The sequence below is a fragment of the Nannospalax galili genome, unplaced genomic scaffold (assembly GCF_000622305.1).
Source record: "Nannospalax galili isolate Female #2095 unplaced genomic scaffold, S.galili_v1.0 scaffold769, whole genome shotgun sequence".
Classification (NCBI taxonomy): Eukaryota; Metazoa; Chordata; class Mammalia; order Rodentia; family Spalacidae; genus Nannospalax; species Nannospalax galili.
In genome coordinates this window covers 1,634,954-1,650,852 of record NW_008360306.1, presented here as the reverse complement: position 1 = coordinate 1,650,852, position 15,899 = coordinate 1,634,954, and the positions used below count along the sequence as shown (strand labels likewise).

Genomic DNA, 15,899 nt, shown 5'->3' with positions numbered 1-15,899 from the left:
AAGCCTTAGACTGCAGAAAGAAAAAAAAATGGCACTTTTAAATCTTTTGTTTGGCCAGGTGCTCCACAGGGGCTAGTTAATTTAAATTCTTACCTAACTGGTTTTAGCTGTGGCTTGAATGCCCTGGGGGGCAGGATAACAAAACCAATTAGGGAAGTTTAATTTTAGAAGGAGGAAAAGAGAAAAGAGAAAGGGTCAGGCCCCACTAGTGGGGTCGCTTGGGGGTGCAGCTATTTTTTTATTTTCCTGATGGGAGACGAAAGAGAGATTTGTCAGGCCCCATGAGTGGGGAAGCTTGGGGGCACAGCTGCCTTTTTAGTCTCCTCATGGGAGATGAAAGAAAGAAAATATACTCACAAATCCTGTGTTTCCGGGGGCACCAGATGCTGGCTGGCGCGAAGTTCAGAGGGTCCCATGTTGGGCGCCAGATATAGGCGTGCGGGTTTCACGGAGCACCAGCTGCTGGGCGTGGCGCCGGTCTCCCACACGTCGCTGGAGTGCGGCGGGTCCCGTGGGCCGCGTCTGCTGTTTGGGTCCCTGGCTCTCTGCTGCTGGAGTGCGCGGGTTTCACACACTGCGTTGCTGAGGGTCTCTGCTGCCGGAGCTGGCGGCTCTAGGACCACTGTCAGCTGCCCAGTTGGGTTCCGTTTCAATTTCCACCGTGCACTCCCTCTAAGTTCGAGACCCGTTGGCAACCAGGTCACGAGGGGAGGTGCGAGAAACGGCGAAAGCAGGGTCTCTGTGAGTCGTGGTTTACGAAGAGACAGCCCTCTCCGGAGAGACTGGATCGTAGGCAGTAAGACACAGAACCCAGCTCAGTACCGCTCCAGGTCTTAGTGATTCAGCTCCGATTAATTAGGGGAAACCAGGATATTTTATACTGTGGGGGCAGTGGCAAAAGCCTTAATGGATAGGTGCTTTTAGGATGCCTCATTTACATGTGGTGGTGCTCCTGCCAGGCTGCCAGACATTGTTTGATTATCACACAGGAAAATCTGGCAGTTCCTATGCCAGAGCCATGTTTTTGGTAGGGCATCTGTGGCAGCCACTTCAAAAGGTGAGTCAGAAAAAGAATAAAAAGGCGCCCTGCTGATAAAAAAAAGTCTCTACATATGAACTCCGAGCCCCGTGGGCTATCCGGACATAGAGAGACTGCTACCTTACACAGCAGGGGTCCCCAACAGTCAAGGGTGTTGGTGGTAGCTCTTTGTAGTTGGGGTTCTCCCTGGTGCCTTCAAGAATAGAGTGGTCTTCCTTCTTGCTCATGTCCCCATGGCAGCATAATGGGCAGCCTGAGATGCTGGCGTGGACAAAGTCTGTAGGTTGGCTCATGCTGTTGTTAGGTTGGTGTCTTCTGGAGTTTGTGTCCCAAGAAGAGGGGTGTGGTCTTGTTACTGCCCCTACATGCTATAAGCATTTAGAATAAAGGAGCATGCTTTGGTCTGCTGTACAGTGAATGCATTTTCCCAGTGTATTTGCTGAGCATCTGTTACACTTAAGTACTTTGAACAATATAAAGTCACCAACATGTTGTCCTTGACTTTAGGAAACTCACCATTTCATCCTATGCAAAACTAAGGAGCAATGTGAGTTAAAGAATCCTGCAGAGGGCCAGTAAGATGATTCAGCAGGCAGAGGCGCTTGCTGCCAAGCCTGACACCTGAGTTCAATGCCTGAGACCCACATGATGGAGAGAACCGACTTCTGCAAGTTGTCCTCTGACTTCCGAGTGTGTGCCATGGCATGTGCATGCCATATACATACACACACATATGGAAATAAATGAACAGCAGTGAAAGAATAGTGTAGTGAGTGAAATGTGCAGCCACATAAGTTTCAGACAGTTACTGCTGTGCTTACCAGATGTCTTCCATATGTGTTAAGCTCATCAGGGAGCACTTGGAGTGCCAGCAGGGTGCCTGTTCCTGTCACAGTTGAGTTCGGTTTGGAGATTGAGTCTGGAGGCCACACCTGTGGTGTTTTCCTCTTGAGTTTGGATCTTGAACTTTTCAGCTTTGTCCATGGAAGCCCTCTTGCTTTCCCCCTGGGGATGAAGGATCTTGGGGACGTTAGGAAAATGGAGCTCAGCCGTTAGCTGTCTGTCCAGACACTCTCCTTGTGGCTGTTCTGCTCCACTCTTAATTCCCCAGCTCAGCTCTGAGATGTCTTTAAAATCTTTAGTCCTTGGAGCGCCTGTGTAGCAGGGAAAGGGGATAGCAGCCTTGAAGGGGATGGTCCTAGGTTCCCTTCCTGTTTCCACTGCTGTGGGTCTGAGCCTTTAAGTATGGTATTGGTTCCTGGAGTCTCAGTTTCTCCATCTGAAGAGGGGAATTATGATTCCTCAGGGAATCTAAGTATAAATAAAGTTGATGTGAGGCACATTTCTGAAGCTGGAACAGCAGGATGAACATGGGGTTGGCTTTCCAACCATGTGAGAAGTGTTTACTCTCCCCAGTTGAAGGTGCTGAAGAGCCCCTAAATCCATCAGCCTTAGGTCAACAAGCACATTCTGCCCAGATCTCCCACCCACTTTAGTTGTGGCTGGGGTCTGGCTGCTTGATCCTGATCAGCCACCAGCTCTAAGTTGTCCTCTGGTGTGGTGCAGGCCTGATTTCTCAGATGGCACAGGACCTCAGGTGTGTGGCCTTTTCATGGATAGGGCAGTCTGCAGCAGTCACAGGAAAAACACATTGGGGCGCGCTTGATCCTCCTGTGACTGCAATTCCCAGGGCCAAAGTGATTGAACTTCCTGGGGTCAGGAAATAAAGACTGACTTGTTTTCTACATGAAGGCTTTTTGATTCCACAGCTCCTTAATGGACATCTGTCTGGGCTCCTGGTCTAGAGCTCCTGAAAGTCTGAAAACTCCATGGAGTGTGTGTTCTTTTTATAGGGAGTGGTTTGTAGGATTTGAGGCATGTAAAGGAGACCATGGGAATTTAAGTGGCACCTGAAAGTTTCTGATCTACCCACGGATCAAATGTGGCAGGCTCATACTCACCCGGAAAAGATAGGAAGCCATAGGCCTATTTTGTTTCAAATACTGGGTTTGTCAGGAGCTTACAAACTCCTGGTAGAGGTTGTTGGGTAAACAGTTACTAATTCATTGCCTGGCACACAGTAGGCACTGAAGAAGTCATTGAATACTGCCCCACTTCTGAGCAGGCTTGAAGAGTTTGGGGCTGTCAGGAAAGGCCTCAGGAGTGAGCTGCAGTAGATCAAGATCTCATAAGAGCAGAGCTTGGTAGCCTGGAGTCAAGATCTGGGCCTGGGCCCCTAGCCCCCTCTGCAGTCTCTGGGGTCCTGCCTTGTCATACACACATCACACTTTGAAATCTTTTAAATCTTCCACATGGACTCTGTCTCTGGGGTATCATGTTTCTCCTTGCTGAATTGTCCTGTAGGCTTTGCCTGTTGGAGGGGGAGGACTGAGTGAGAAAGGACAAATTCCATTCTGTCAAGTACTTGGTTCCCTGCTCAATTTTGGCCTCAGGTTAAATTGACAGAGCTGATGGTATTCAGGGCCAAGTTTGTTTTTTGTTTTTTAATTTTATGTGTTTTACCTGCATATATATATGTACCCCACATGCATGCCTGGTGCCTGCAGAAGACAGAAGAGGATGTTGGATCCCCTGGAACTGGAGTTACAAATTGTCGTTAGCCACCATGTGGGTGCTGGGAATTGAACCTGGGTCCTCTGTAAGAGTAGTCAGTGCTCTTAACCACTGAGCATCTCTTCAGCCCCCAGAGCCAAATTTTAACTGAACTCCTCATCCTTGCAACCTTCCCCTTCGTGTATATGAATGTTACTTATGAAAACATCTGTTTTGTGAAATGTGTGTTCAGAAAGCAGTTCTGGCTTCTGAAGGAGTCCTGACATTCTTGTCCAGCAAGGTGACGCTTCGTGAATTTAATTGTACTTTTTCCTCTCTTTCAGAACTCTTCCTCCAGCTGGAAGTAAGTACCCACGGATCTTCTGAGTTTGCAATTCGTTCTGAGGCTGCAATCTGACTCTCCATCTACTGGCCTTTTCATTCTGTCACTGAGTAGGATGGTTTGAGAAGCTTTTGCTACCACTGTGTTTACGAGATTCCTGGTGTCAACTCAGACATTCCAACCATTCATTTGTTGTTGTACAGTCTCTGTCATTGGGGATTAGGGATGTCACCCCTCACTGTTCTTTTTCTTTTTTTTTTTTTTTTAAATGTGTGTCTGTGTGAGTGAATGGAACATGTGTGCAGGTGCCCACAGAGGTTAGAAGGGGGTGTTGAATCTCCTGGAGCTGGAGTTATAGGTAGTTGTGAGCTGCCTGATGTGGGTGCTAGGAACTGAACTCAGGTCTTCTAGAAGACCAGGAAGGGCTGCCCATTGAGCCATCTCTCCAGCCCCTAACCACTGACTTGTTTTCTTGTTGACTTTTATCTCATAGCTGCTTAGAGATATCTCTGAGTTAAGGTTGCCTAGTAATTAGATAGTATTCTTCCCAGTTGCCCAGTCCCTGAATTGGCTCTGCAGATCCATCTTATATTGAAACTTCTCTCGACCAGTAGGAAAGATGGGGATAACATTTCCTTTTGTGCATGGACAGATCAGTGCTGTTTCTCTGTCAGGGTCAGTGCACTCAGTGAAAGCCTGGGTCTTGATGATGGATTGCCCCTGGGTGGCTAGTGAGTGTGCGTGCCTGTGGAGAAAGCCCTGGTAGTATCAGATTCATATTATTGGAAGACATTTTAGTACTAAAATCAGGTGCACCTGGTCACAGCCTGGCAGACCATAGTTTCAGCAACACAGCCCAGTACAACCCCCACAGTCATCATTCAGAGCGCTGGTGAGATTTTGTTTATTACAGATTTTTGATATAGGGTCTCCCTGTAGTCCAAGGTGGCCTAGAACTTGCTATGTAGATCAGGCTGGACTCACTCTCAGAGAAATCCACCTGCTGGGATTAAAGGAGTGTGCTACCAGCCTGGCTGAGATTTTAATAGTGGACTCTTAAGCAGTATTTTGATTTTATTAATAGCTAAATTTCAGTGTTTGAGTACTTGAGGGTTCAGATACCTAATGAGTGACCTGTAGTTGCTTCTGTCTTAGGAGTGAAAAATAACAACATGTTGTCTGACTTCAATATCATGCATTAATTTTGAACAAATTTCACCTGGAATGGGCTATTTTCCCTTGAAATTGTCTCCTTCAAAGGGACTCTTGCTATTTTTGAGTCTCAAGTCCTGTTCTAACATTAAGGCCATAGACTCCAGGTATGGAGAGGTGGGGGCCTGGGTGGCAGTGCGATGCTCTCGGAAGTAAGCCAACCATCGGGTGACTGGGCTTGGCTTCTTGCTGGGAGAATTGCTCCCAGGCTCTTGATCCCCACAGACTGTGTGGGTGAAACAGGTCTTGAATTTCCAGGGAGTGGGTGTCTTCCTCTGCTGTTGAGGTCAGAGCTAGGCTTGGGACCCTGGCTGCCAGGGCCACGCCTCCCTAGCCTTTGCTTCTCTTTTGATCAGACAGAACAAGTGGAAAGAAACTATATTAAAGAGAAGAAAGCAGCTGTGAAGGAGTTTGAAGACAAGAAGGTTGAGCTGAAGGAGAATCTGATTGCTGAGCTGGAGGAGAAGAAGAAAATGATTGAAAATGAAAAGCTGACCATGGAGCTAACTGGAGGTATGAAGCCTTGGTGACTGGTCCTGGGAGCTCCAGGGGTCCTGGTAGGTGCCTCAGAAACTCCTGCCTCACCTCCAGAGGGACATGACATGGAGAGTGTCACAGTGCAGCCTGGGGCCTTAGTCAGCTGCTTAACTTCTGTTTCTCTCACTGTCAGGTGGGCTGGTCATACCCCATCTCCCAGAACTGGTTAGTGGAGTCTCTGTGTCCATACGTGACAGTTAGTCCATAGGGTGCTGGGTGATAATTACAGGCTCTGACTTGTGCTTTATTGGGTCCCTTGGTCAGCTGCCCTTGGCGTAGTGGTTGTATCCCAGGTCCATCTGTGGTGATGGGACTCTGTTGTTTTTCTAGTCTGCTGTAATAAGAGGAAGGATGGTATCTTTGGCTAGGTCTTCTGTACTGTTACCTTTCTTCCCCTAGGCAGTGCTGCTAAGTGTGTAGGAAGCCTATAGGACTCCATGAGGTAGCTAAGTTTAGCACTCTGTGAAGCCGGTGCACTTTTGAGAGTCTAGTTCCCCCAGCCTTCTGAGACTTAGTGTTCTGGTGTGGGAGAGCTCAGCTCAGCAGGCTACACACAGGTGTGGGGGAAGCAGTGTGGGCCCCTCTGTGTTGTCCTGTGCAGAATGGTGAGTCATAGAAGGATACAAAGAATTGGTAGGAACTGTCTATTTTGGAACTTGGCAGATAGTGTGAGCAAGTCAGCAGTGAGTTTGTCACTTGGAAATATGTAGGTGACTTATCCTTCTGTACACACTGAAATTGAACTTCTGTAGTCTTGTCTAAGAGGTTCTGGGACCCTAGCACACCTAGTTTTAACTGGGTTCTATAGGACATGCAAGTTCTTGCATGGATGGAACTTGGAATTGACTTTGAAACTAAAAGTAAGTAGGTCTGTGTCTGTTGTCTTTCTGTGCTGTGAGCTAGCATGCCCACCCATTGTCACAGAATGCTGCCATCTGCTGCAGACTCCCTGATGATAACGTGACTGTGTCTGGTGGGTATGTGACTTTTTAAAAAGCTCTCACAGAGTCCTCATGGCAAGACTTGTCAAATGTAGCACATTCTTGAAGGCCTGCTGTGCAGAAATGCTGTGGTGATGATGGATGCTAGAATGGCATCTGGAGACGGCACCATCTTGTTCTTGTGGCAGTGTAGGTTTAGTTAGGCCCCCAGCATAGTGTTGCCTTGTCTGGTACCAGTCTCCCCACCTGTGTTTTGACCCACACACCATTTTCTTTGATGGTGGCTGTGACTGGCATTGACACCTCATCGCTCTCTGCTAGAACCACCAGATGTTCGGGATCCTTCATCAGGCTAGTGGGAAATATTGTCTGTTTATAGCTGCTCCCTCTCCATCTGCAGGGAAGGGTATGATCGCCTTACCTGTGATTTGACATCCTAATTATTGACAAGCAGTAAACACTGTTTGGCCAGGCAGTTTTATTGCCAGAACCTGAATTGGGACAAGAAGCATTGTTGGCGACTTGAAGTAGAGCTTGCCAGGTAGAAAAGACAAATAAATGCAGTGAAATCATTTGTAACACAATAAAATAGATAACAGAAGTGTTTATAAAGCTAGCCATGGGCACTAAAAGTACCGTCATCCGTCCTCAAGCCATTTGGTACCCTTGGTGGGAGATGACTGCCAAGGTAATGATGGAGGGTGGAAGGAAAGCACTGAAGCTAGAAGGATAACGAGGTCTTCCACAAATGGCGCTGCCACGGTGTTGATGAAAGGCCTGATGTCCTTTCTCTAATGGACTGATTCGCTTCACCTCTGTGGATTGATGCCCAGGACCAGTGCGGCTCAGCTCTACCCAGGAAAGAGGTTTCTTAAATTCTGCTTTTCTGGTTCAACATGGAGATCTCTTTAGAAACAAAGTAAGATGAGGCTGATGAGGAGGATCCCCTGAAACAGGTGTCCCGGGTCACCCACTCTTGTCGTGCACGTGGTGTAAAACACTTAGGAACCACCCTCAGTGGGAACATCAGAGGTCCCCTGCACTCCATCCTTGGGGACAGCCAGACAGCTAGTTGAACAGGCAGCACTGTGCTATACCATGGTAGAGAGCTGGGTTGATGAGAGGTCTGCTGTTTCAGCCTTAATACAGATGTTGTTACCTGAGAGCCTTGAAAAGAGCAGGCTATTTCAGAATCTGGAGTGAGGGCTTTCTGACCATGTCCCAGGGCCTGCCTTTGCACTGCTGGATCACAGTGAGGAGGAGGAGATGGAGGAACCTGAGTGGGAATCTTCTTTGATGTTGAGGCTGAGGTTATAAGTAACTCCCCAAACAAGGAGAACTTGATGCCCTGTAAAATGTTGGGAGCTTTATCACTTGGATTTTTCAGGATTTTATTTGATTTTTATTCATCTATATGTGTGCTAGTGAGTATATACCACAGGCTGGAGTTATAGGTATTTAGGGGCCACTTGATATGGGTGTTAGAACTTGAACCTGGGTCCTCTGCAAGAGCAGCAAGCACTCTTAACTGCTGAGCCATCTGTCCAGCCCAAGCTTTACCTTTTTAAATTAATTTTCCTTCCCATTAGACAGCCTTCTTATTGCCACTTAATAATTATTTTTATTTTATGTGTATGAGTGTTTTGCTTGCATGTAAGTGTACCATGTACATACAGTGCCTATGGAGCCAGAAGAGGATGTCAGATTCCCTGAATCTGGAATTATGGACTTAGCTGCTGTGTGTGTGCTGAGAATCAAATCAGGTCATCTGTGAGAGCCAGTGCTCTTAACCACTGAACTAGCTCTTTAACCTCCTCCCCACCCTCCTTTGTTGGTGAACACTTGCTCACAAGGGCCTCTAGGCCTGTGTTGGAGGCTTCTCATAACCTCAGTAAAACTGAAATTGCTTTAGAAATACTGGATTTGTAGTAGTCCTACAAGTTATAATGTCAAAGAACTGTGAGCTCTTGGACTGAGTCAGACATTGGAGAAGACGGTGAATGCTGCCTCCCGAGCCAACAGACTGGCTCAGGCACAGGCTGATATTTCCAGGGGATATTTCCTTGTGTGGTGAGTTAGGTAGATCCTCTTCTGGCACCTTGGTTGAAGATGAGATGATGTCTGTGTTGGGTGCTGGAAAGTGGCTGACACAGGGCAAACGCGTGGGATTCAGTAAGTGTAATCTCATTTAGTTCCCGCAGCTTGTCTTGATTTGGTGTCATCCTGAGTTTACATATCGCATAGCCGACTCAGAAGTGCGGCCATTTGCTTCAGGGCCCGCAGAGCTAGATAGTGCTTAAGCCAGAATCCATCCAATTCCAAGTATTTTCTTGACTCTATTGACACATTGGACACTGTGGATGCATATAGCACTGACAAAGTCGGGCTGCTGACTGGGGTCTGTCCCCTAGACAGTTTGCATTTGGATTGTCCCCAGACTGATCCAGCTGCTAGGCCACCCAGGTGTAAGACGCTGTTGACAGAGGCCCCAAAGGTAGGCAGGTAAAGATCTGATAGGCTTGTTTTAATGTTATTACTAGGCAGCACCTAACATGCCAGGGAAGAGGCTGGGAGAAGAGTTGGGTGAGTGGAGAGGTGACTGGATGTGGTGCAGGTAGGCTTGTCCTCAAGGTGCTCTTCCCCAGTGCAACAGGGCAGAGGCTGTTCAGTGTGGTTGAAGGGCCTCTGTGGGCTTCAGTGAAGGGCTACACATGTCAGCTCTTCATTCTGGGCAACTTTGGCCTACTGGAGATTGATCTCTTTGTTCCTACCCTTGTTTGGCCTCCGAAGACTTGACCTTGAGTCTCATTCCTTGCCGCCAACTCCTATTGCAGTCACCCTGCAGCAGTGACGACACAGGGAGCCTGCCAGCCCACTGGAGAGGGGCCTGGATTTGGCTGGACTTCCAAGGGTGCTCTATGTTGCACTCCCCATCTGCTGCAGGCTTTGCCCCCCACTGGCCTTTCTTTCTACCATGTGTGGACTGTTAAACCTGTTTCAGATCATTGCAACTGGTTTTTTCCAATAGTAAGCAAATGTGTACTTTTTTCCCTTCCAGAACTGGGCTTGGAACCAGGGCCCTACACAAGCTAGGCAAGTGCTCCACCGCTCAGCTCTGTCCCCAACCCTTAATATTTGCTTTTTGGCACTATATATGTTAATGGGGATGTTTCCATGCCATATACATTGTGTAATATCAAATATATACATTGTGTAACCATCAAATTGGTGTTAACTTATCCATGACCTCATATATTTAATCATCTTCCCATGATAGAAATGTTCAAAATCTTGTGTTCTAGTAACTGTCTTGAAGTGCTCACTAAAATATTGTTAACCATAGTGACCTCACTGTGCCGTAGACCCCCAGAAGTTATTTCCCCTTTGGAGCTGGAACTTGGCAGTGAGTGGCCTTTCTCTCAGCCTCTGGTTACCAGTCTTCGACCCTCTGCTTCTCTGAGGCTACTTAGTTCCTTTATATCCCACTTAGGTGGGAGATCATGCATAAGCTTGTTTTAATGACTAAAGTATGTTAAAGGGAGGCTCACCCGCAGCTGAACACAGTAGGAAGTGAATGGGCAGACCTAGGGAGTGCAGAACAAAAGGTAGGCTAGTTAATTGGTAATTGCCCAGTAATTGGGGGTAGTCAATGTTTTCAAGAATATCCGCCCCCAGGGACTGTTCTATGACTCTGCCTAGCTCTTACCGTCTTTCAAGTTCTCTTTCTTTGAGGGCAGGCTCAGCACTGTCTCTGGCAGGTTACCTGGTTAGTGGCTTGGAATGAGTTGGACTGTTCAAGATCAAATCTGAGATGGTTTGGAGAGGAGCTGTGTGCCTAGGCTGGTGGCTTGTCCAATGGGTTCTGTAGAAAGAGGCCTCTGGGCCAGAGAGGCTCCCTAACTTGAGGCAGTTGCATTAAGTCTTAGGAGGTTGGTGCCTGGTATCTGAGAGGAAGACTGATAGTGTCTTCCCCAGCCTTGTCACATTCCAAGGTCTGGGCTTCAGTTCTGGCAGTTTGATTTTTGTGGTACCCAAATTATACTCCCTCAGGCTCTCACTGTCCACATTTAGAGGAGACTGGTGTTTGAAGCTTAGCATACCAGTTGTTACTGGTTTGAGAGTTAGAACTCCTGACAGAGACATAGGTGGTTAGGCTATCCCATCCTTCTTGAAATGTCTGCCCTCCAAGCCACTAAAACTGATATGGCTTGGAGCTAGGTGGCTTAGTGGATAGTCTTCTTGTGCTGTGTTGGGGCTCTGACATATAAGTTAATCTCTTCTGCCAGCTGGACCATTGGTAGGACTGCTCCCTGTTGTATCTCTTCTCCTGGATGGTGGCTGGGCACACTGGCATATTCTAGGGGTCTTTCTAGCCACCTTTCTTCTCTTTTTGCTGCTCTTTGCATGGACTTTGACAGGTTCTTTCTGTGACCCGACTAATGAAATGGGTTGACTTTCACCATTTTACAAGAATTTGATCATGGTTCTTCTATTTGAAAGCAGTGTGGTTGTGATTTTTCTGAGTCTCACTTCCATCATGTCCTGCCCACCCTCTTCACCCCAAGGAGCAAGGTGCTCAGCTGCTCTCTGATGGACCGAGCATCCATAGTGCTCCCAAGCTGTCTCCCTTTCTCTGGCGCTCTCCAGCATCGAGTGAATTCCTTTCACACCTTGATTTCTCAGTTTGGTCTGTGTGTTGGAACTCCTCATTGGATACCACCTGCTTGCTAGAACGTAACTCCCATACTGTTTGTATCTTGTCTGTTTTGAAAGACCTTTGTGTAGTTCTTTTCACCTAAAAATATGACAACCTCGCTTCCCCCTTGCCAGTCTGAGTTGAACTTGGTTATGTAGGTAGGTGCCCTTGCTTCACACACAAACTGCATTGCATATTCTCTCAGTACCCTGGAACACTTTGTCAGGGAAGAGTTTTTGAGGTTTCCATTCTCTAGAGGAGGAAATTTGAGGCACAGAGCATTTATGTGGCCTGGCTGTGGTTGTAGGCTGCTCTGGGTGGGGATTGAGACCTGTGTTTTGGTAAAACATCCCTGCTCCTGACTGTGGTGTTATGTCACAGGCCAGGAACAGGAGGAAATGGTGTCTCAGTATAAGAGATTTGATTTCATTTTAGTAAGAAGTGTCCCCACATTTTCCCATGGGATACATGTACTTTTCCATCTACCTGCCATTTCTAAGGACACTGTAGGGGTGTTCATTAGGTCTGTGGCTCTTATTTTATCTCCACTTCATTCATAATCATGAATATTACTGGGGCCAGAGAGCTGGCTCAGCAGCTAAGATCACTGGCTGCTCTTGGCAGAGGACCCTGGGTTCAGTTTCCAGCACCCACTAGCTGGCTACTAAACCATCTGTAAATACAGTTCCAGGGGGAGTCTTACACCCTTTTCTGCATGCAGTGCACTTACATATATGCAGGAAAAAAAAATTTTTTTTTTTAATTAAAAAAAAAAAGAAAATAGTTTGCGTTTCTGTTTGAAGAGCAACCTGCAGAAACCTCTTATGACCCTGTGGGCCACATTTGCTTCTGCCCTTCAGTCTACCATTGCTGCGGCAGAACTCCCTGATACTGTCCTGCTGGCTCTGCTGACAGAGGGCACCATCACAGGTTAGCCTTCTGCTCTGACCTCTTCTGCTCATTCTGCAGAGAGCTTTGTGTCTAGGTACTGGGTGAGGGCAGATTGCCTTTGCTTTGTAGAGAGCAGGGAGCCTTTGGTTACTGCCAAGAAGAGTGAGCAAATAGACCTTGTTTGTGTTTTGCAAGTCACTTTAGGAGTGGGTGGGCTATGGAAGTGACCTCTGAGGGTCGTAGATTGGATGCCCCTAAGACACAAGAGAAGAGGCAGCTTTGGGAGGGGAAACAGTTGAGTTTGTCAGGAGCCTGGGGAGTCTGATGGAGTTGGGTACCAGTCACTATGCCAAGGGCTGGCAGAGCTGGGAGTGGTGACTGACATCTGGGAGTTAGGCTGAGGACTGACTGGACCCCAGAGAGACCGTTGGCATGGAAGGAGCAGGCCAGCACACAAGGACCCTGGAAGGATAAATGAGCAGAGAGCTGGGTGGCTACTGTGGGGGAGGACAGAGTTTCCTATGTGGAGAATTAGCATGCTGCAGTCAGTATACTGCAGTGTTAGGAAAGTTCAGAAAGAAAGGCAACCTTATTGTCATGTAGCTACACAGGGTTATAAAAGAAGAAAATGGCGTTTGTACTGAAGACTTCCCATAGAAATCTTGACATTGAGGTCAGTGACCTTTAAAAGAACTTTTTGTACCCATGAGCTTCAGCACCCACCCTCTGTGGGAGCAGCAGAAATTAGGTATATGACCCTGAAGTTCCTTCCAGTCCCAAGAACTCTGGCTTCTCAGTTTGAGGGAAAAGAGGAAGAGCCCCTAGTTTTTGAGGGTACTGTAGAGAAGCCTGCGTCAGCCTTGATGTTGAGCTGTAGGACTACGTTTCTTGGGGGTTGTGCCTAGTTCATCCAGTCTGACACTGGTGAATAGATTGAAGCCTGAAGTGATGGGCATCTGTCTGGGCTCATGTGAAAACTAAGTGTGTCCCTTTGGACAGTTGTGATGAGGCAGCTGAGGGCAGGTTCACCACAGGAATTCCTGCCGACTTCAGGTGGAGTTAGATAGATTTACCCATTCCATTCTTACCACAGATTCTATGGAAGTGAAACCCATCATGACCAGAAAGTTGCGGAGACGACCAAATGATCCTGTCCCGATTCCAGACAAGAGGAGAAAGCCTGCACCTGATATCCATTGGTACCAAGCTGGATTTGCTTATTGCCCTTAAGACTGTTGAGTCCTTTGTTTATCCACTCACTAGCATGTACATGGTCATCCTCCTGCAAATAATAGAATAGTTGATGGGAAAACGTGTAGAAGATTTGCCCATGGGCCAGACATTGGCTGTTTGCATGGGAGTCCTCAACTGCTACTGCGTTTAATGGGAGACATAAAGAAAATGGTTATATGGAAAGGCACTCAGTATTGGAAGTCGATGCTGGATTTATGTTAGGGTTCGAGAATCGAGAATAATTCCCACAGATACCCAAAAAGATTATACAAAAGTTTATTTAAGAATTTAGAGTTAAAAAAAGACAATAATCAAATGGCGGCTAGCCGGGCACAGACTTCACAAGCCAAATATGGAGTCTGGCCCCAAACAATAGCAGGCAGGAGCTTTTATTGGGGCACTCTATAGAAACCCGTGTGTGCCAAACATTTTTTAAAATAATTGGATGTCCCCATATCCTGTGTACGGGGAAAGTCTTAATTGGATGTCCCCATATCCTGTGTATGGGGAAAGTCTTGATTGGTAGGGGCTTTTACATGTACAATAAGCCTGAGCTTGTCTGGACTTGTCTAAAGAAGCTAGCCGAAATGGAGTCGGCATTCTGGCTCTTCATTTAAACTCTTTTCAAGATTTAAGGGCAACGTAAAGCTTGATGTGCTTTAAGTTTTCCACCTGTAAGATGAGGATGGTAATACCGGCCTTGGTATACTAGTTACCCTGCCTCTAAAATAGTGGATTTCAAATTATGCTTAAAGTAGGTGAGATGCTGGCATAAGGAAGCTGTGTGAGGGGCTGGAGAGACGGCTAAGTGGGTAAGAACACTGGCTGCCCTTCCAGAGGGCCTGGGTTCAGTTTCTAGCACCCACATAGCTGCTCACAACCATCTCTCTCCAGTTCTAGGGGATCTGATGGCTTCATGGCACCAGGCATCTACATAGTGCACATACATACATGCAGGCAAAACACATAAAATGAGTATTTTTTAAAAAGAATCTATGTAACCATAAGCATGGTTAATGGGAGCCAGCACAGGGAGAGAAGACTATATACATGCCTATGTCCAGAGTGGTTTACTCATTCATCTGCACCAGCAGTGGATGGAACTCCAGGTCCCTTTACCTTCTTAGCAAGACTTGAATTGCTGTGGGAGACTAACCTTTCTTTGTATGTGCAGAAATCTGCAGATCTTTGGAACAAGAGCATTTTCTAAATTCAAGGTGGAATTGTTGACTGTTTTCTGTGCTCTTACTTTTGTAGAAACTAATGAATCTCACCCTACCCTCTCTTCTCAACAGAACAGTTTGTAAAGTGGGGGAAGGTGAATGCTTTTTCTATGCCTGGTGACCGTGACATTTAGTAAGAAAGTCGACTTTTTCAGAAGCAAGTTCTTAACTGTAAACACATCAGGTGACATAGTTCTTGCTCTGTGAGTCCTAAAACATCAGTAGTGTTTTGTTGGCCTTGGAAGCTATACTTTTCAAACATGTTCCTTTAACTCTCAATACCTCAGCTAAATTATTTGTTAACAGATGAACAGATCATGGAGGATCTGAGAACCTTAAACAAGGTACAGTTTGATGTTTTTGATGTATTTGAAAGTTCACACTCAACATAATTTCCTGTCTCAGTTTGTTTCTCTGCGTCCTGTTAAGTCTCTGTGAGACCTCTGACGTTTTAAGTTGCATCTGAAATGATTTTCTCTAAGACTGTTTTGTTGTTCTTCCTACAGCTTAAGTCACCCAAGAGACCAGGTGAGTGCATGATATCACAGTCTTTGTACATGTCATTGGAAAGTGTGTGAATACCTGCCAGGGAATTTTTGCACTCTTCAAGAAGAGTGAAATATTATTTGCTAAGAGAAGTCGTGAAAAGTGACAGGAATCATAAATATATCTTTCCCCTGATTTTTATTTAATCCCACTATGTTATTTTTGTCTTTTCCACAGGATTTATTATAAAATAGACATTTGGTTGGCTATTAAAGGTTCCCTTCTATATAGACATCAGACATGAGATTCAGGACATGAAACCATAGGAGTTTTCAGTATCCATGTCTTTCAGGAGTTCAGCCCTCAGAATTATGGTTCTAGTGACTTTTAATATCCGATCCTGGTTTAGCCCTTGGGCTGCTCTGATTATTTGTAGAAGAGGGCAAGGCCGACTCAGATTAATGTGGCTCCTTCCAGAGCAGCACTTGGAAGTCTGGGAGCTGCACGCTGACTTCTGAGTTGGCCCTGGCTTTTGTTCTAGCACTGTGATTATTCACAGTCCTTCTTACTGACTCCAAGGGAAGAGCAGGATTCTTTTTTCTCTGTGTATCTACTCAGGGGCTCGTGTGGTCCATAGAGAAATCCCGAGCTTCTGAGGCCTGATGAAGGGGTTATGGGACTGTGAATTTAGATCTTCTGACCCCCACCTGGAAATGATTTCATTTTGTAGGAAACTTTCATAGTG

At 46.5% G+C, this 15,899-nt stretch overlaps 1 protein-coding gene across 5 annotated transcripts in view; it reads left to right on the top strand.

Annotated features, from left to right (window-relative positions):
* The window catches only part of Suds3 (SDS3 homolog, SIN3A corepressor complex component), a 39,284-nt gene that overhangs the window by 10,916 nt on the left and 12,469 nt on the right, over positions 1-15,899 (top strand). For all 5 annotated transcript variants that reach the window (XR_003847991.1, XR_003847990.1, XM_008824423.3 and 2 more), the window contains exons 5-9: positions 3,937-3,956; positions 5,504-5,660; positions 13,306-13,401; positions 14,951-15,012; positions 15,175-15,196. Coding sequence is in view for 3 of the 5 variants with exons in the window: in XM_008824423.3 (XP_008822645.1) it covers positions 3,937-3,956; positions 5,504-5,660; positions 13,306-13,401; positions 14,951-15,012; positions 15,175-15,196 (357 nt within the window). In the remaining 2 variants the exon portion in view is untranslated. The remainder of the gene's footprint in view (positions 1-3,936; positions 3,957-5,503; positions 5,661-13,305; positions 13,402-14,950; positions 15,013-15,174; positions 15,197-15,899) is intronic.